The sequence below is a fragment of the Grampus griseus genome (genome assembly GCF_964374135.1).
Source record: "Grampus griseus genome assembly, chromosome: 20".
NCBI classification, from domain to species: domain Eukaryota; kingdom Metazoa; phylum Chordata; class Mammalia; order Artiodactyla; family Delphinidae; genus Grampus; species Grampus griseus.
Genome location: NC_139014.1, coordinates 29,475,271 through 29,492,721, shown reverse-complemented (window position 1 = coordinate 29,492,721; position 17,451 = coordinate 29,475,271). Strand labels below are relative to the sequence as shown.

General features: G+C 34.5%; 1 protein-coding gene across 4 annotated transcripts in view; it reads right to left on the bottom strand.

Annotated features, from left to right (window-relative positions):
• TRIM37 (tripartite motif containing 37) overlaps positions 1 to 17,451 on the bottom strand; it is a gene marked incomplete at its 3' end in the record, with an annotated part of 154,439 nt that overhangs the window by 125,240 nt on the left and 11,748 nt on the right. For all 4 annotated transcript variants that reach the window (XM_082678832.1, XM_082678829.1, XM_082678831.1 and 1 more), the window contains exons 3-8: positions 16,452 to 16,492; positions 14,538 to 14,654; positions 12,515 to 12,602; positions 11,372 to 11,494; positions 9,572 to 9,695; positions 8,641 to 8,708 (exon numbers count right to left, since the gene is read on the bottom strand). In XM_082678832.1, coding sequence (XP_082534958.1) covers positions 8,641 to 8,708; positions 9,572 to 9,695; positions 11,372 to 11,494; positions 12,515 to 12,602; positions 14,538 to 14,654; positions 16,452 to 16,492 — 561 coding nt within the window. The remainder of the gene's footprint in view (positions 1 to 8,640; positions 8,709 to 9,571; positions 9,696 to 11,371; positions 11,495 to 12,514; positions 12,603 to 14,537; positions 14,655 to 16,451; positions 16,493 to 17,451) is intronic.

The window sequence follows — 17,451 nt, the reverse complement described above, 5'->3', positions numbered from 1 at the left end:
GACAAAACGAGAAGGCAGCCATCTGCAAGCCGGAGAGAGAGGTCTCAGGGAAAACCAAACTGCCAATACCTTGATCTTGGACTACCAGCCTCCAGAACACTGAGAAAATAAATCTCTGTTGTTTAAGCCTCTTAGTCTGTGGTGTTTTGTTACGGAAGCCCTAACAAACTAATACACTATCAAGTGCCATACAAATGATATTCAAAAACCCACGACAACTGGGTTTATGTCTTTTAGAAGATAGTTGCTTACAGCTCACCAAGAATAACGATATAACATAACTGGTATCATATGATAAATACCAAAATTTATAGCTTTCATTCAAATATTTATTGAATGCATACTATGTGTATCCTTCCTTGACCTTATTTCCTCCAAAGGTAGACTTTTAAATAGATACCTTTAATAAAGTTAAGGTAGTTCCTTTTACTCTTAGTTTGCTGAATAATTTGGCCATGAATGAGGATCGAATATAATTGAATGTTATTTTAAAAATTAATATTATTCTATTCATTTCTACTTATATGTTCATGTGGTTTTGCCCTTTAAACTCTTGAGTTACAATCAAGAGATTTTTCTGATAATGAAACATTCCTTTCATTCCTTTCATTAACCCTACCAAGTCTTGCTTTCTTGTTTTGTTTTAGTAAGTATCCTACTAATTTTGATTTGTCAGTATTTTAACATTATGGTATTTATGTTTATAATAGAGTTGGGCTTTAATTTTGTTTTCTTACAGTGTTCTTATGCTGACTCGTTATTAACATTACATCAATCTCAAAGACTGAGATGTTAGCTTTGGTACATTTTGTATTCTTTTAGGAAAAAAAAGTGCTTATGATAGATAACAGATATTTAAAGATCTGGTAAAAATTTTCCATTAGTCTGGATCTGATGTTTTTTGATGTCTTTTGACTATATACTTCCAATATAATTTACGTAATGTTTCTTACTTTAAATTATATTCTTTCTTAGGTCATTTTTGGTAATTACAATTTCCTGGAAAACTATCTTCTTCATGTAGATTCTACCTGAATAAAGTTGCTCATTTGTGTAAAGCACATAGAATAGTGCCTGGTATATAGTAAATGCTATATCCATAATTACTTTGTAAAATATTTTTATTATTTAAATTTCTACTATATTTGTAGTCACGTCCCATTTTTCTTCCCAATATACTGTTGGACATTTTCTTCATTTTTCCTAATCAACCTTGTTAGAGTATCTTCCATTAAATTAATTTATTCAAAGATCCAATACTGGGTATGTTGATCCTCTCAACTATTTCATGGCACTCTCTTGTTATTTCATCACTGCCTCTGTGATTTCCTTCCATTTTATGCTTCTATACCATTGTTCTTTTTTCTGTCTTTTTTCACTTATTCATAATTTCTTAAACTTCATTTTAGACTAAAAGTTTCCGTCTAAATATCCTGTAGCTACATCTATTTTAATAATTTATCATTCCAATGGCAATGTCCTCCTTCACTTAAGAACTATGGAGATATTTAACATATATTTAAATGCGTACTTACATACATATATGTAAATTTTTAAACTGTGTTTTTGATATCTATCTTAATTATACTGTGGTCACAGAACATGTTGTTTATATAAATTTATTAAATTTCTTCAGAATTCTATATACCTTAGTATGTGACAAAATGTTGAAACTGTTCCATGTGGACTTAAAAAGAATATATATTCTTCAGTTTGGGATTCAGAATTCCACATATACCTTTTAAATAAAGCTCTCAATTTTCTTTTTCAAAGATCTTCTATTCTTACAATCTTTTGTTAGTTGGAACTATTAGTTTATCAGATTTAAATAAAATAAAATAATTTATTTTTAATCACTCACTACAGATAGTAATTTTATGAAAATCTTATAATTCTGTCAGCATCTGCATTATATATAATGAATTTATGTTTTGGGAACACAAAATCATAACTGTCCTATCTTCCTAAGGTAGATTGTTCTCTTTTTATCACTCGTAATATTTTCACTTTAAATTTCTCATCATTCTCTAGATCTGTCTTAAGAAGTTCACCATGGGATTTTTAAAACTTCAATTTAATCCATTTACATTTATTTTTATTACTGATGTCAGTGTCATCCACTAATGACAATACACAAAATCCAAAAAAATACTCAACCTAAAAATAACCAAAAAAAAAAAAAAGGAACAAAGAGCAGGTGGAACAAACAGCAAGATATTAGACTCAAACTTCACCCTATAAGTGAGCACACTAAACATCCCAGTTAAAAGTCAAAGACTGTCAGAATGAATTAAAAAAACTAGAGCCAATTGTATGCTGCCTACAAGACACACACACTTTAAATATTTAGGAAAAAATACATTAAAAATAAAATGACAGAGTAAGATATGACATAGTAATACTAGTTAAAAGAAAGCTAAAATGGCTTTTTGACATCAAATAAACTAGATTTCAAAGCAAACAGGTCTTTCACACTGATAACGGAAACAATTCATCAAGAGAATATAACAGTCCTTGGACTTCCCTGGTAGCACAGTGGTTAAGAATCCGCTTGCGGGCTTCCCTGGTGGCGCAGTGGTTGAGAGTCCGCCTGCCAATGCAGGGGACACGGGTTCGTGCCCCGGTCCGGGAAGATCCCACATGCCGCAGAGCAGCTGGGCCCGTGAGCCATGGCCGCTGAGCCTGCACGTCCGGATCCTGTGCTCCGTAACAGGAGAGGCCACAACAGTGGGAGGCCCGCGTACCGGGGGAAAAAAAAAAAAAGAATCTGCTTGCCAATGCAGGGGACATGGGTTTCAGCCCTGGTCAGGGAAGATCCCACATACTGTGGAGCAACTAAGCCCGTGTGCCACAACTACTGAACCCTCGTGCCACAACTACTGAAGCCCGCACGCCTAGAGCCCATGCTCCACAACAAGAGAAGCCAACGCAATGAGAAGCACGCCCACCGCAACGAAGAGTAGCCCCCACGCGCCACAAGAAGAGAAAGCCCACGTGCAACAACGATCCAATGCAGCCAAAAATAAGTAAAATAAATAAATTTTTAAAAAGAAAGTTAAAAAAAAAGAATATAACAGTCCTAGATGTTTATGCCCCTACTAGTATGGCTTCAAAATTTATGAAATTGGGGACTTCCCGGGTGGTTCAGTGGTTAAGACTCCACACTCCCAATGCAGGGGGCCTGGATTTGATGCCTGGTCAGGGAACTAGATCCCGCATGCTGCAACTAAAAGATCCCATGTGCCACAACTAAGACCTGGCTCAGCCAAATAAATAAATATTTTTTAAAAAACAAAAACCAAACAAACAAAACCCAAAATATATGAAGCAAAAACCGAAAGAACTGCAAGAAACAGACAAATCCATAATTATTGCTAAAAATTTCAATACCCCTCTCTCAATAATTGATAAAACAAGGAGACAGAAAATTCGCAAGGATATAGTAGACTTGAATATCATCATCAACCAACTTGACCTGACATTATAGACTATCAGAAAAATCCCCAAATATTTGGAAACTACTTGAGTCAAAGAAGTCACAGGGGATATAAGAATGTATTTCAAACAGAAAGGTCTCAAATCAATAACCCCAGCTTCCACCCTAAGATTTTAGGAAAAAAAGAGCAAATGAAACTCAAGCTAAGCAAAAGAAAGAAAATAGTTAAATCAAAATAAAACTCAATAAAAAAGAAAGAAAAACAACAGAAAAAAACCAAAACGAAAACCAAAACCTAGTTGAGAAGATCAACAAAAATCAATATCCTCTAGCCAGACTGAGCAGGGAAAAAAGATAGAAGATACAAATTACCAATGTCAAGAGAGAAGTGACATTTCATTCTACAAATGTTAAAAGGATAATAAGGGAATATTATTAATTTTATGCCAATAAATTTAGCAAATTCAAATAAAATGGAATAATTACTTGAAAGACACAAACTACCAAAGCTCACTCAAGAAGAAGTAGGCAGGGACGTCCCGGGTGGCACAGTGGTTAAGAATCTGCCTGCCAATGCAGAGGACACGGGTTCGAGCCCTGGTCCAGGAAGATCCCACATGCCGTGGAGCAACTAAGCTCCTGTGCCACAACTACTGAGCCTGGACTCTACAGCCCGAGAGCCACATCTACTGAAGCTCGTGTGCCTAGAGCCCATGCTCCGCAACAAGAGAAGCCACCGCAATGAGAAGCCCTCCACCACAACAAAGAGTAGCCCCTGCTCGCCACAACTAGAGAAAGCCCGCACGCAGCAACGAAGACCCAATGCAGCCAAAAATAAATGAATGAATGAATGAATGAATGAATGAAAAAAAGAAGTAGTAGGCAATATGAACTGCCCTGTATCTAAATTTTTTTTTTTTTTGGTTGCACTGCGCAGCATATAAGATCTCAGTTCCCTGATCAGGGAATGAACCTGTGCCCTCTGCAGAGGAAGCACAGAGTCTTAACCACTGGACTAACAGGGAAGTCCCAAGAACTGCCCTGTATCTATTAAAGAAACTGAAAACTTTTTGTTTTCCTTTTTTCTTTCCACAAAGAAAACAAGGCCCAAATGGCTTCACTGGTGTATTCTATCAAACAACTAAGGAAGAAACATTATCAGTTCTACACAACTTCTTCCAAAATACTGAAGAGGGCATAATTTAAAGCTCATTCTTTAAGGTCAGCATTACTTTGATAACAAAGCCAGACAACAATTCTTTAAGAAAAGAAAACTACAGTCTAATATCCTTCATGCACAGAAGTGCAAAAATCTTAAACAAAATTTTAGTTAATCAAATCCAGTAATATATTAAAACGACAATACATCAATCAACTTAGGGTTTTTATCCCAGTATAAAAGTTGGTTTGATATTTTTCTTAAATGTTCATCTATTTTAAGAACTAAAAAGAAAAACCATATGATCATCTCAATATATGCAGAAAAAGAATTTGACAAAATCCAACATTCAATCCTAATGAAAACTCTCATCAAACGGAATAGAAACGAATTCCTAAACCTGATGAAGGACATCTACAATAAACCCACAGCTAACATCATACTTGAATCAACATTATACGAGAAGTTCTGGGCAGTAACACCTAACAAGAAATAAAAGGCAGCCAGATCAGAAAAAAATCTGTCTTGGACTTCCATGGTGGTCCACTGGCTAAGACTCTGCGCTCCAAATGCAGGCGGCCCGGGTTCAATCCCTGGGCAGGGAACTAAATCCCATATGCCGCAACTAAGAGTTCACATGCTGCAACTGAAGATCCCATGTGCCGCAACTAAGACCTAGCAGCCAAGTAAATAAATAAATAGAAAGACAGGAAAGGAAGGGGGAAGGGGGGAAAGGGAGAGGTAGGGAAGGAGGGAGGGAGGGAGGGAGGGAGGGAGGGAGGGAGGGAGGGAGGGAGGGAGGAAGGAATGAAGGAAGGAAGGAAGGAAGGAAATCTGTCTTTATTCAGAGATTACATGACTATCTGCAGGCAATCCAATGAATCTACAAGATAGCCACTAGAACTAATAAATGAATTTAGCAAAATCACAGGATACAAGATCAATATACAAAAATCAATTGTATAGATACAAGTCAGAAATTGGAATTTTTAAAAAACATCCTTTATCATATCAAAAATTCTGAAATACTGAATAAATCTGACGAAAGATGTGAAAAACTTGTACCTTGAAAGCTACAAAACACTGCTGAAATAAAGTCTTCATGAAATGAAGACTCAGTATTGCTAAAATATCACATCTCCCTAAATTGATCTATAGATACAATGTAATTCTAATCAAAACCCCAAAACTTTTTTTGGCAGAAATTAATAAGCTGATTCTAAAGTTCAGATAAAGATGCAAAGGATCTGGAATAACAAAAAACAACTCTAAAAAAAAAAGGAAGAGCAAAGTTGGAGAGCTAACACTGCCTTTTATTATAAAGCAACAATGATCAAAACAGTGCAGTAGTGTCATAAAATAAATCAATAGACAATGTGTATATGGACTAAGTTTTGAAAAAGATGCAAAGGCAATTCAGTGAAAAAAGGCTAGTCTTCAACAAATAGTGCTGGAAAAACTGGATAGCCATATATAAAAAACAAAAATAAAAAGACTACCTTGGATCCATACCTCACATACAAATATGGACCAGGGACTTCCCTGGTGGTCCAGTGGTTAAGACTCCACGCTCCCAATGCAGGGAGCCTGGGTTCGATCCCTGGTCAGGGAACTAGATCCTTCATGCCACAACTAAAATATCCTGAATACTGCAACTAAGACCTGGTGCAGCTAAATAAATAAATTTTTTTAAAAAAAGGATCAAAATGGATATGCCTAAATATAAAACCTAACACTACAAAACTTCTAGAAGAAAACACAGGAGAAAATCTTTGTCACCTTGGGTTAGGTAAAGATTTCTTAGCTATGACAGCAAAAGAACAAATCGGTAACTTACACTTCATCAAAATTTTAAAACTTCCCTTTAAAAGACACTTTCAAGAGAATGAAAAGACAAGCCATAGACTTGAAGAAAATCTTTGCAAAGTACATATCTAATAAAGGACTTCTATCCAGTTTTTTTATAAAGAACTCTCAAAACTCAGTAAGAAAACAAACAAGTCAATAAAATGATGGGCAAAAGATCTGAACTTCAAACAACAAAGAAGATCTGAACAGACACCTCAACAAAGAAGCTATATGGATGGCAAATAAGTTCAAGAAAGGATGCTTAGCATCATTAGGTATAAGGCAAATGCAAATTAAAACCATAATGAAATATTATTACACTCCTATGAGAACAGCTAAAATTAAAGATTGACTATATCATGTGTTAGCAAGGATGTGGAGGAACTGGCACTCTCAAAGACTACTGATGGAAATATAAATGGTACAATCTCTTTGGGAAAACAGACAGCATTTATTAAAAACCTAATCATGTATCTACCACTCTATCTTAGAGGAGGATCCAGGAGAAAAGGAAATATATGTCCATCTATAGATTTGTAAATGAATGTTCACTGCCACTTTATTTGTAAAACCCAAAACCAGAAAGCAAACCAAATGACCATAAACAGTTGAATGGAAAAACAAATTGTGGTATATACATACAATGGAATACTACTCAGCAATTAAAAAGGAAACAACTATTGATATATGAATGAACTGCAAAATAATTCTGCTAAGTAAAGGAAGTCAGACATAAAACAAGTATATAATGTGTATGATTCTAATTACATAAAATGCTAGAAAAGGCAAAATTATCTATAATGACAGAAAGGAGATAGGGGGTTGCCTGGAGAGGGAAGTGTTGGGAGAAGCAGGAGAATTTATACAGAGGCACAAAAAATTCTGGAGGAAAAAAGTTACTACTTTGACTATGGTGATAGTTTCGCAGGTGTATACATTTGTCAAACCTTATCAAATTATACACTTTAAATACATGCAGCTTATTTTTTGTCAATTATCCTTCAATAAAGCTGTTAAAAGAAAAAAAAAAGTGCACAGATCCCCAGATCCCACCCCTACTCCACTTATAGCTGGTTTAAATTTGTCCTATCACTCCAGCAGAAGGCTGCTAGTTTATTCTCTGGAAGGGATAAAATAAAATCTCTGGACTAGGAGAACAACATGCACAATTAAGAATGGGAATACTGGGGAATTCCCTGGCAGTCCAGTGGTTAGGACTCCGAGCTTTCACCACCGAGGGCTCTGGTTGGGGAAATGAGATTCCGCAAGCCGTGCAGCACGGTCAAAAAAAATACTGAAGAGAAAAACAATATATAAATACTTATGTACTGAACTCTACCAGCCAAACTATCAACCAAATGTAAAGATTGAATAAAAATATTTTCAGACATGCAGTCTCAAAAAATTTATTCTGATTACCCTTTCATGAAAGCCACAGAGGAAATGTGATACCAAAACAAACGTGTAAATCAAGAGCATGGAAGCCATGAAAATCAGGAATCAGGATTCTTGGGTTGAATCCCAAGAAAGAAATGAAGGGGATCCCCAGGATGATAATTAAGAGAACAACTGCATGAGACAGCTGTGTATCAGGCATAGAGAGGAATTCGAGAATTCCAAAAACCAAATTCAAGACAGATAAAATTATCAAATATTTATGTGACACTATACATTTTATTTATTCATTCACTATGTACTTTATCCCCACCTACCCCGAATCTAAATTATAAACTCTCTGAGGATTATTTTGCCATTGTGTCCACTGTTGTGTTCCAAAGCACCTAAAGCAATGCCTGCTATCTATTTGGTATGTAATAAAAACTTCCTTAATAAATAAAAATGCTAATTTTACCCTAAGAATCATTATGTGTAAGTAATTGGCAATAATATTCTATCTCGAAGTCACCACTTAAGTCACAATGTCAGAAGATTTTAATGTTTTAAAGATTCCTATTGGCTATTATTCCCAGTAAAAATAATTCTGTTTTTTTCAAAAACAAAATTAGTATTATTTTATCTAGTTCCCATACATGATGGAGAAACCTTGAATCAGCTGATTCCTATTTCATAAAAATCCCTACTATAGCACACAGATCCCCAGATCTTTTGATCTTACATAATCTGTCAAAAAACTTTTAAAGTACATGAACAGAAAAAGGATAAAGACTTTATCTCATTTCATTTAATATTTCATCACCTGGTGCTCTACTTCCTGAAGTAAGGATTCCAACAGTTCTGTTTCTTGTGTCAGAGATGTCTTCTGACCTATTTAAAAAACAGGAGAAGACCAACACTCAGGCTTCTTATGGTTCACGAATAAAGTTAAATTTCATTGAACATGTTCAATAACAAGGAATCAATCTCAAGTAAGCAAAACTTCTTCATTACAGCTACTCTAAAAATTTTTTCCAGAGTTTTAATTGTAGTAGCTTTGACAAGAGGATTTCAGAACCAACCCTAACTACAGTTACAAAGGACAATGCAGGGTCTATTAAATACTTCTAAGAAATATACAGTGACAGTATACTTTGTAATGAAATTAACATTATTGCTTCTTCTAAAGGAATATAAAGCTATAGAAAACTAACATTTTTAATCAATCAACTATTCTAAAATAATTCCTCCCCCCAAATTTAAATGCAGCCTAAAAAGATGAATGTAGTTAAGTGGGCCATTTGTTTATATTAAATGTCAGCAAGAGGTATGTGCTTTGAACATAATAGGAACCTGTAAAAAAGAATGTCCAGAGAGGAAAACAGTCTCAAAGAAGCTGGAAACACAGAAGGATAAAGGAATTATTGTTACAGAAATTATTATTATAGAGAAGCAAGAAAGAAACTGCTTTACATGACACAAAAACAAAACAAAACAAAAAAAAGATAGGCACGCTTGCCAAATCAGACCACCTACTTTGTAAATCACAAAGTCTGAAGAGCTGGAAGCATATCCCATGAAGTTAGCAGAAGTTGTATCAATTTGGTGTAATGTTAATTGATACAGAGGAACAATTAACAGGTAGAACTTCTATTTTTTAAAGCAATCTTTTCCTAGCCTATAATAACTCACCAACCACTGAACCTCAAGGAGGTTCAAAGCACCATGTACACAAGCAGCATAGAAAAACTCACCCATCAGTGTTATAAGCTTATTCTTCAGCTGTGTGTCTAACCGTGCAATCATCATCTCCACCGCATTTCTAATTTCCCGAACACGCTCATCTTTTGCACTTCTGACAGCTTCGACATTTCTTTCCTAGAAGATAAGCAGGTAAAAAAATTTTAGGACTCCTCTGGTGGCGCAGTGATTATGAATCCACCTGCCAATGCAGGGGACACGGGTTCGATCCCTAATCCGGGAAGATCCCACATGCCACGGAGCAACTAAGCCCGTGCGCCACAACTACTGAGCCTGTGCTCTAGAGCCCGCGAGCCACAACTACTGAGCCTTCGTGCCACAACTAGTGAAGCTCGTGCACATAGAGCCCATGCTCCACAACAAGAGAAGCCACTGCAATGAGAAGCCCGTACACCGCAACGAAGAGCAGCCGCTCGCCACAACTCGAGACGGCCCGTGCACAGCAACAAAGACCCAACGCAGCCAAAAATAAATAAATAAATTTATAAAAAAATTTTAATTGAAGAATTTTTTTAAATAGAAGTAAACAGACATTAATGCAATCACTGCAATTATTCTTAAAGTCAGCTGAATTCCTGAAACTCAGAAAAAAATTCTTAAACAATTAAAGCATAACAAAGTACACAATATTTTAACAGTTAAACAGAAAGATATGTAATTACAAAAAAAACTGCTTTGGGTAACACATACAAAACACATACTCAAAGCCCCAATCATATAGGAAACCACTGTTCAAAACCAAAAAATTATACTAAAGCCAGTTCACATCACACAAAACTCTAAAACAAATGAAAAATTTGAAAAACCACATCTACTCCAATTTACAAAGTTTTAAATGTTTTTCAGAACGAAACAAAGAAAAAAATAGGGTTTTTAAAGATTGCAGAGCACATAGTTTTTTTAATAGCATACTACCAAAAATAAAAAGCAATCTTTCCTATACTTAGTATTATTATAAGCACAAGCAGTGAAAATCTCAAACTAGAACAACCTCCCTAATGCCCAAATTAAAATGCTGTCAAGAGAAAATAATAGAAAAAAAGGTAACTAAACAAAGGCCAAACAGAAGCCATCCAACTTGTTTATATTCCAAAATGACTTTGTGTAGCATACATGTAACTCAAAAACATTATTTTCTGTATAAAGAATGTTACAAATGATGATCTCGATCTTGATTCCTACATGAGTACAATAAAGACAACATCTTGAGTTAGGAATGGTCTGCAAACCTCAGGAATAACTGTCATTCTGGTAACTTTAAACAAAATATATTCCAAAAGTATATTTAGTACTTAAATGTTTGATGCTTATTACATTTTCCCATAGAAATATTACAAATGGTAAATAGCTCACCAGAGCTCTTTGACCCATTCAGTATCTAAAGAGTAGTGTTAAATATTACTCTTTGAATTCTTCAGTTTTAATTCAGGACATCAGAAATAGTTCATTCCCTGGTAGCAGAAACTCTCCCAAAGAATGAATGACTTAATGACTGTAAAAGTCAATACTGATTCTGTTTAGGAGTCAATTATTGACTATGTAACAAACAGGTTTATTTAATTCATTCACTGATTCGCTATTTCTGCATAAGAGGAGGCAATTCTCTGGCTCCAACTTCAGAACAGGCAAGGGGTTTGGATGCAAATTCCTCAGCTAGTTTGAAGTTGGTGAGAACTATAAGTATATCTTATCAAAATTTCAAATCTTGAGTTCAACATCTGATTGGTTTATATTATGAAAAATATATATTATAGACTATAAAAGGGATAATGATCTTTCAGTAGTAGTCTTACCACTTCTTGAACTAAGCTGATCAGTTCCATGAGACGCCGACGAAGTTTGGCTACCTCTTCATTCACTTTAGTAACATGCTGCTCATAAATTTCCGCCAAAGGTTTAAAGGTATGTCCACCATGCTATTTAAAGTAATGAGTAGTTTTTGAACATTTCCATATATCTCATCTGCATTTACATTCCTTCCTTAACACTCTATGGATACTAATAAACTGGTAAATAATTTCAAATGAATTTTATCTTTTGGCTGCCTTCACTTTGTTAAAACAGGCCAGAGTTTGCTTAAAATCACTTGGCCCATATAGGAAATCCTTCAAGATTTTAGATAATGGACTTTAGCAAAATGTTTACTTATCTAGAAGTTTTCACTCATTAGAAAGAAGCAAAATCCTTAACAATGGCCCAAACCACCTGACACAACCTTATTTGTCACTCTTCTTTTGGTCAGTACTAGCCTTCTTCCATGACCTCAAACCTCTTCCCACAGCCCATTGCAAAAGAAACGTCTTATTCAAAAATAATTCTCTTTCATCCACCCTGTCCAAATTCTCCACCCACTTAACTCCTACTCAATCCTTTGGAGCTTAACTCAGGGTCAGGTCCCATGGTTATTCACTCTCATCAGCACTGTATACTTATTCCTAATATTTATCACAACAGTAATTAAGTACAGAACTAGTTGTTTGATATCTGCCGTGTTCATCTCTGAACCCCTAGTCTCTAGCACAAATGAATAAATTAGAAAGGTACTTGAGGAAGAAAGATTAAAAAAAAAATCATAAGAACTAGATGTCTGCATTCATATTGTTTCACAAATGTCTATAAAGTTTTTGTTCCATTTTAAAGAAACTAAAATTGGAAATCACAGCCAGGATATCAGATCAACTGATATGAGTAGACATTTTACAGGTTTTTAATTAAAATAAAATATTTATGTAAGGGTTGCACATCATACATCAAAATCTCCCAACAAAAGAAGTTTCTCTGGAATAAGAGAAGGTACAATACCTTCCGCTATAAAGCAGATACATTTAACTTTCATTCTATAAACAGAGTAAAATGATATTACTTTCTATCTAAAACAAACAAATATTTCAGTGCTTTCTACACTCTAAATAATATGCTGAATTTGTTCCGCTTACCATTCCTCCCCAAAGTGCACACTGATGGCAGATACACTTCTTACAAGTCCAGCAAAATACACTAAGTTTTTCATGGTGATTTTCACATCTATACATTATGAAAAAAAAGTACAGTTATAAATTAAATAAATTTAAAAACTGGAACATAGTTACTGCAACAAATTCCTAAGTTTGGGCAAACAGGTCAGTCAATTTTAAATGACTATATCTCAGGAAATATAAAATGTACTCCATGGCTTCTGTGAATTAAGCCGAACAATTACATGTAGAGACAATTTTTTTTAAGTATTGTTTTCATCCATCTATAAGGACTTTAAAATTACATGAAAAATGCAGACTAGTTTCTATTTAAAGTACAAAGATAACATCATTTCTGAGAAACTGTATAGACGATAAATTCTATCCTATTACTACATTTTGGGCAAATCAGATTATGTGTCCATGCCTACATGAGCATGTATGCATGCACACTTTTTCTACATGTGACCAAAGTCAACAATAACCAAGACACAGGTGATTAATTGCACAATACCAGATCCTCATTAGAAATGAACAATTCAATGTAAAAAAGTTTTCCCTTAAACTGAATAACCACAAGCAAAAGAATAAAGTTGGACATGGTTATTAATTGAATTGTGTGCCCCCAAATTCCTACACTGAAGCCCTAATGTAATTGTATTGGGAGTTAGGGCCTTTAAGGAGGTAATGAAGGTTAAATGAAATCACAGGGGTGGAGGCCTACCCAACAGGACTGGTGTCCTTACAAGAAGAGAATGAGACAGCAGGAGTGTGCACTCACAGAGAAAACGCCACGTGAGGATGGAGTGAGAAGTAGCTATATCCTAGTCAAGGAGAGAGGCCTCACCAGATACCAACCCTGACAATACCTTGACCTTGGACTACCAGCCTCTGAAACCATGAGAAAATAAATTTTGTTGTTTAAGCCACCCAGCCTGTGGTATTCTGTTATGGCAGCCCTAGTAGTTAAATACCTTTAAGTTAAATACCTTTAACTTATACCATATTAAAAAAGTAACTTAAAATAGATCAAAGACCTGAACATAAGACCTAAAATGATAAAACTCTTAAAAGAAAACACAGGAGAAAAGCTTCATGATACAGGATTTGGCAATGATTTCTTGGGTATGACACCAAAAGCACACACAACAAAAGTAAAAATAGATAAATTGGACTATATCAAAATTAACAACTTCTGTACATTAAAAGACACAATAAACAGAGAAAAAGGGCAATCTATGGAATGGGAGAAAATAGGAACAGAAAGTAAAATGGTGGGAAATAGGAAATTATTGTTTAATGAATTGAGAGCTTCAGATTTGCAAAATGAAAAAATTCTGGAGCTTTGCTGTACAACAACGTGCATACACTTAACACTATGAACTATATACTTAAAAATGGTTAAGATAGTAAATATTATGTTGTTTCTTTTGCCGCAATTTAAAAAATTGTTTCTCTTGCCTATAAAGGGGACACACTGTTGCAATTTTAAAAAGCTTTTCACTGATAAATCACACTGAGCTTACAGAAAATACCTAAATAGGTCGACAATTTGTATTTCTCATTTATAAGTAATCTGAATATCCAATAGGAAATTAATAAAAGCATGAAGAAACAGCATATTAGATACTATCTCATTTAGCATGATTTCCACACTACCGAATTTAGAATATAGCTTTTACAGTATAGGAAATTTATCAGAACCATTATTAATCAATGGCTTATATATAGGCACCTTTAGCAAACCCAAGGGGGGGCCAGTAGGCATCAAGAAGCAAAGAAGAAAGATTAGTAATTAGCAAATTGTGGCAGTTCTAATCCTTTATGAGAGGTTTTAATAAAAGAAGTCAGAGTTAGAAGGGTCTTTCCAAATAGAGACACCCACACCATGCCAGAAGAAAATTGTCTTAGTGTTCACCTAGGAAGCTTAAACTTTCAATAATGTCATTAAAATACCATGTGGCACAATCTATGAAACACTTGAACAAAGAAACTAAGGACATACTTGTCCTTTTCATTTTCTTCATGTTTGGTGAGACTGCAGAGTTGAAGAGTATCAAGCTGCTGTGTTACTTCTTCTGCCCAACGACAGTTGACTAGTTCTCGTAGCTGGAGTGGAGCACTGGAGAGAAAATATACATACATGTACTCTCAGTCAGGAATTTGAGATCATTTTCTAAAACACATTTCAAAGGTAAATACTGAGGTGACAAATGTGTTAACTCAATGGGGGGAATCCTTTCACAATGTATATGTGTATCAAACAATCACATTTTATACTTTAAATACCTTACAATTTTGTCAATTATACCTCAACAAAGCTGGAAAAAAAAAGGAAATTATAAATCAAGAAAAAATAAACACTCCTCAAAATAGGGCTCACAATCATATTCATACCATATTACTATCAAAATAGTAACAAAAACACAATGAAAAGTATGGTTTGTAACTTATTTTTACAAGAATGTATCATTTACAAAAAAAAATGAATAAAAAAATTAGCAATTCAGATTACAAACTGAATTCTTTTTTTTTTTTCCCCCAGTACGCGGGCCTCTCACTGCTGTGGCTTCTCCCGTTGCAGAGCACAGGCTCCGGACATGCAGGCTCAGCAGCCATGGCTCACGGGCCCAGCCGCTCCGCGGCATGTGGGATCTTCCCAGACCGGGGCACGAACCCGTGTCCCCTACATCGGCAGGCGGACTCTCAACCACTGTGCCACAAGGGAAGCCCCAAACTGAATTCTTAATTCCTTAGTCTAAAGCTATACTCTCCAAAGTGACAGCCACTACTCATATGTGACTATTTAAATTAAAAATTCAAATTAGTTAAAAAAAAAGAAAATTTCTTTACACAGTTACACTAGGCTTACTTCAAGTGCTCTACTGCCACAGTTGACAGCAAGGCTATAGAACATTTCCATCATACAGAAAGTTCTATTTGATACTGCTGATCTTCTTAAAAGTTAGTATGAAAAAAGTGAACAGTACATGAAGAAAAATGGGCAAAAGATATGAAGTAGTTTAAGAAAAAAAGAAATTATAAATGGCTAAAAATGTTTTAATAGATGCTCAGTTTCAATCATTTTTTTAAAAAGCAGATTAAAAACGAGATACCATTTTTCACTTAGCAGAATGACAAAAAAATAAATGACTGGTAATACCCAGTGTTGGCAAGAATGTGAGGAAGAAGCATTTTCAGTATCTATTATTAGGAACATAAAATGGTAAAAAGACCTTTCCCTTCAATGCAATCTGGCATCATTTGAAATAACCGAAAATGGAAACAACCTATATGTGTCTCAATATAAGCATAAAAAAAAAAAAATCGATGTATAATCTTACAGTGGATTATTATTCAAACACTGATTTTAAATGACATATATGTACATATGATCAATAAAGGCATCACCATATTTTACATGGAAAAAAAAGCAAAGCAAAATAATATTATATCATTTGTACTTTTTAAGAAAACATTTATATGTATACATCAGTACATATATAGAAAAATGTCTAGAAGAACAGGTATAGAAACCTAACACTAACAATTTCTTCTGAAAGTTAAATCATGAAAAAATCAAGTCAGGTATCAGAATCAGAAACCTTTTTATTACTATCTGGATTTTTTTTTAACAGAAACTTTATTTTTTTTTTAGTTATAAAAGGTAAGTTAAGAAGTTACACAATGATTTTCCAAAAGAAAGTAAACAATGTAATGTGTTCTACATAATTCTAAGTCAGGTAAATCAGTCTGCATTTCTTTATCGAGATAGATTGCTTATTTTCTTTTCAACTGTATTTGCAAGGAGTAGAAATGTGGCAGGTTGCAGAAAGAATGTTATGAGTATTAGGACACACGCTGACCCCATCACCTTACTACTTTCCAAATTCACAAATAATCATAGTAAAACACTTACCGGCAATGAGGACATTGAGCTCTCTGCTCTGTCAGCCAGCGCTAAGGAGGCAAAAAAATTAGATTTTGATTGTAGATAACACCATTAATTTGTACATACTGAAACCTTACATACCAAATTTAATGAGTTTAACTCTCTAGTGCCTGCATTAATTATAGAGATACATATAGAATAGCAGGCAATCTGTCTCATTATCATCGCGACAGGAATAAATTTTCAAAGGCACAGAACTCATTCCAAAATAATTACTAAGAAGCTATTCTCTCACAGGGAAGAAAGTGATCCTAGGACTCTGGATCTCACAGGGAAGGTGTGAATAATCTTCACAAAAATAATAATGATATTGTTACTACCCGCCCCCAAAATAAGCCACTATGATGATTTTCTTCTAACTAACCCACCACCATAAAATCTCTGAGGAATTTTAAGGTACTACTAAATTCCTTTTTGAAAAGCAATCTAATTGTAAGGTATATACATTATGGCTATATAAATTAGACAGAAAAACATAAATAAGCAATACAGCAAAACTTTGTCTTAAAAGAGTTCTACAGTTCAGTCATTTAAACATCTATATAACCTGGTTTCCTCGTAATTATAAAAAGTTTTACAAGAGAATAATATCTCTACTAAACCTCAAATTCTATTAATTTAACCATTTTAGTTATTATTGGATAGGGAGCAGTTTTACACCATATACAAAGGAGATGCTAATACCTTTCCAAAAACAATAGCTCCATGGTTAAATATTTTGTTTTAATTGTCTGGTAAACAGGTTTTGAGGTAAATAAATATATAATCCAATAGCTATGTACTCTCAATATCTGTTATTTCTGTTTATCCCTTCCTATTTCTATGAAAGAACCTAAGCTTTTACCTAAAGTCAAATAATTAACTCAGAAATAAAATTCCCAAGGAATCCTTAAAGAACAATAGAAGATTAAATAGGGGGAAGTGTACTTCATACCACAGAAAATAAAGCTGTAAGAAAAAAAATAGA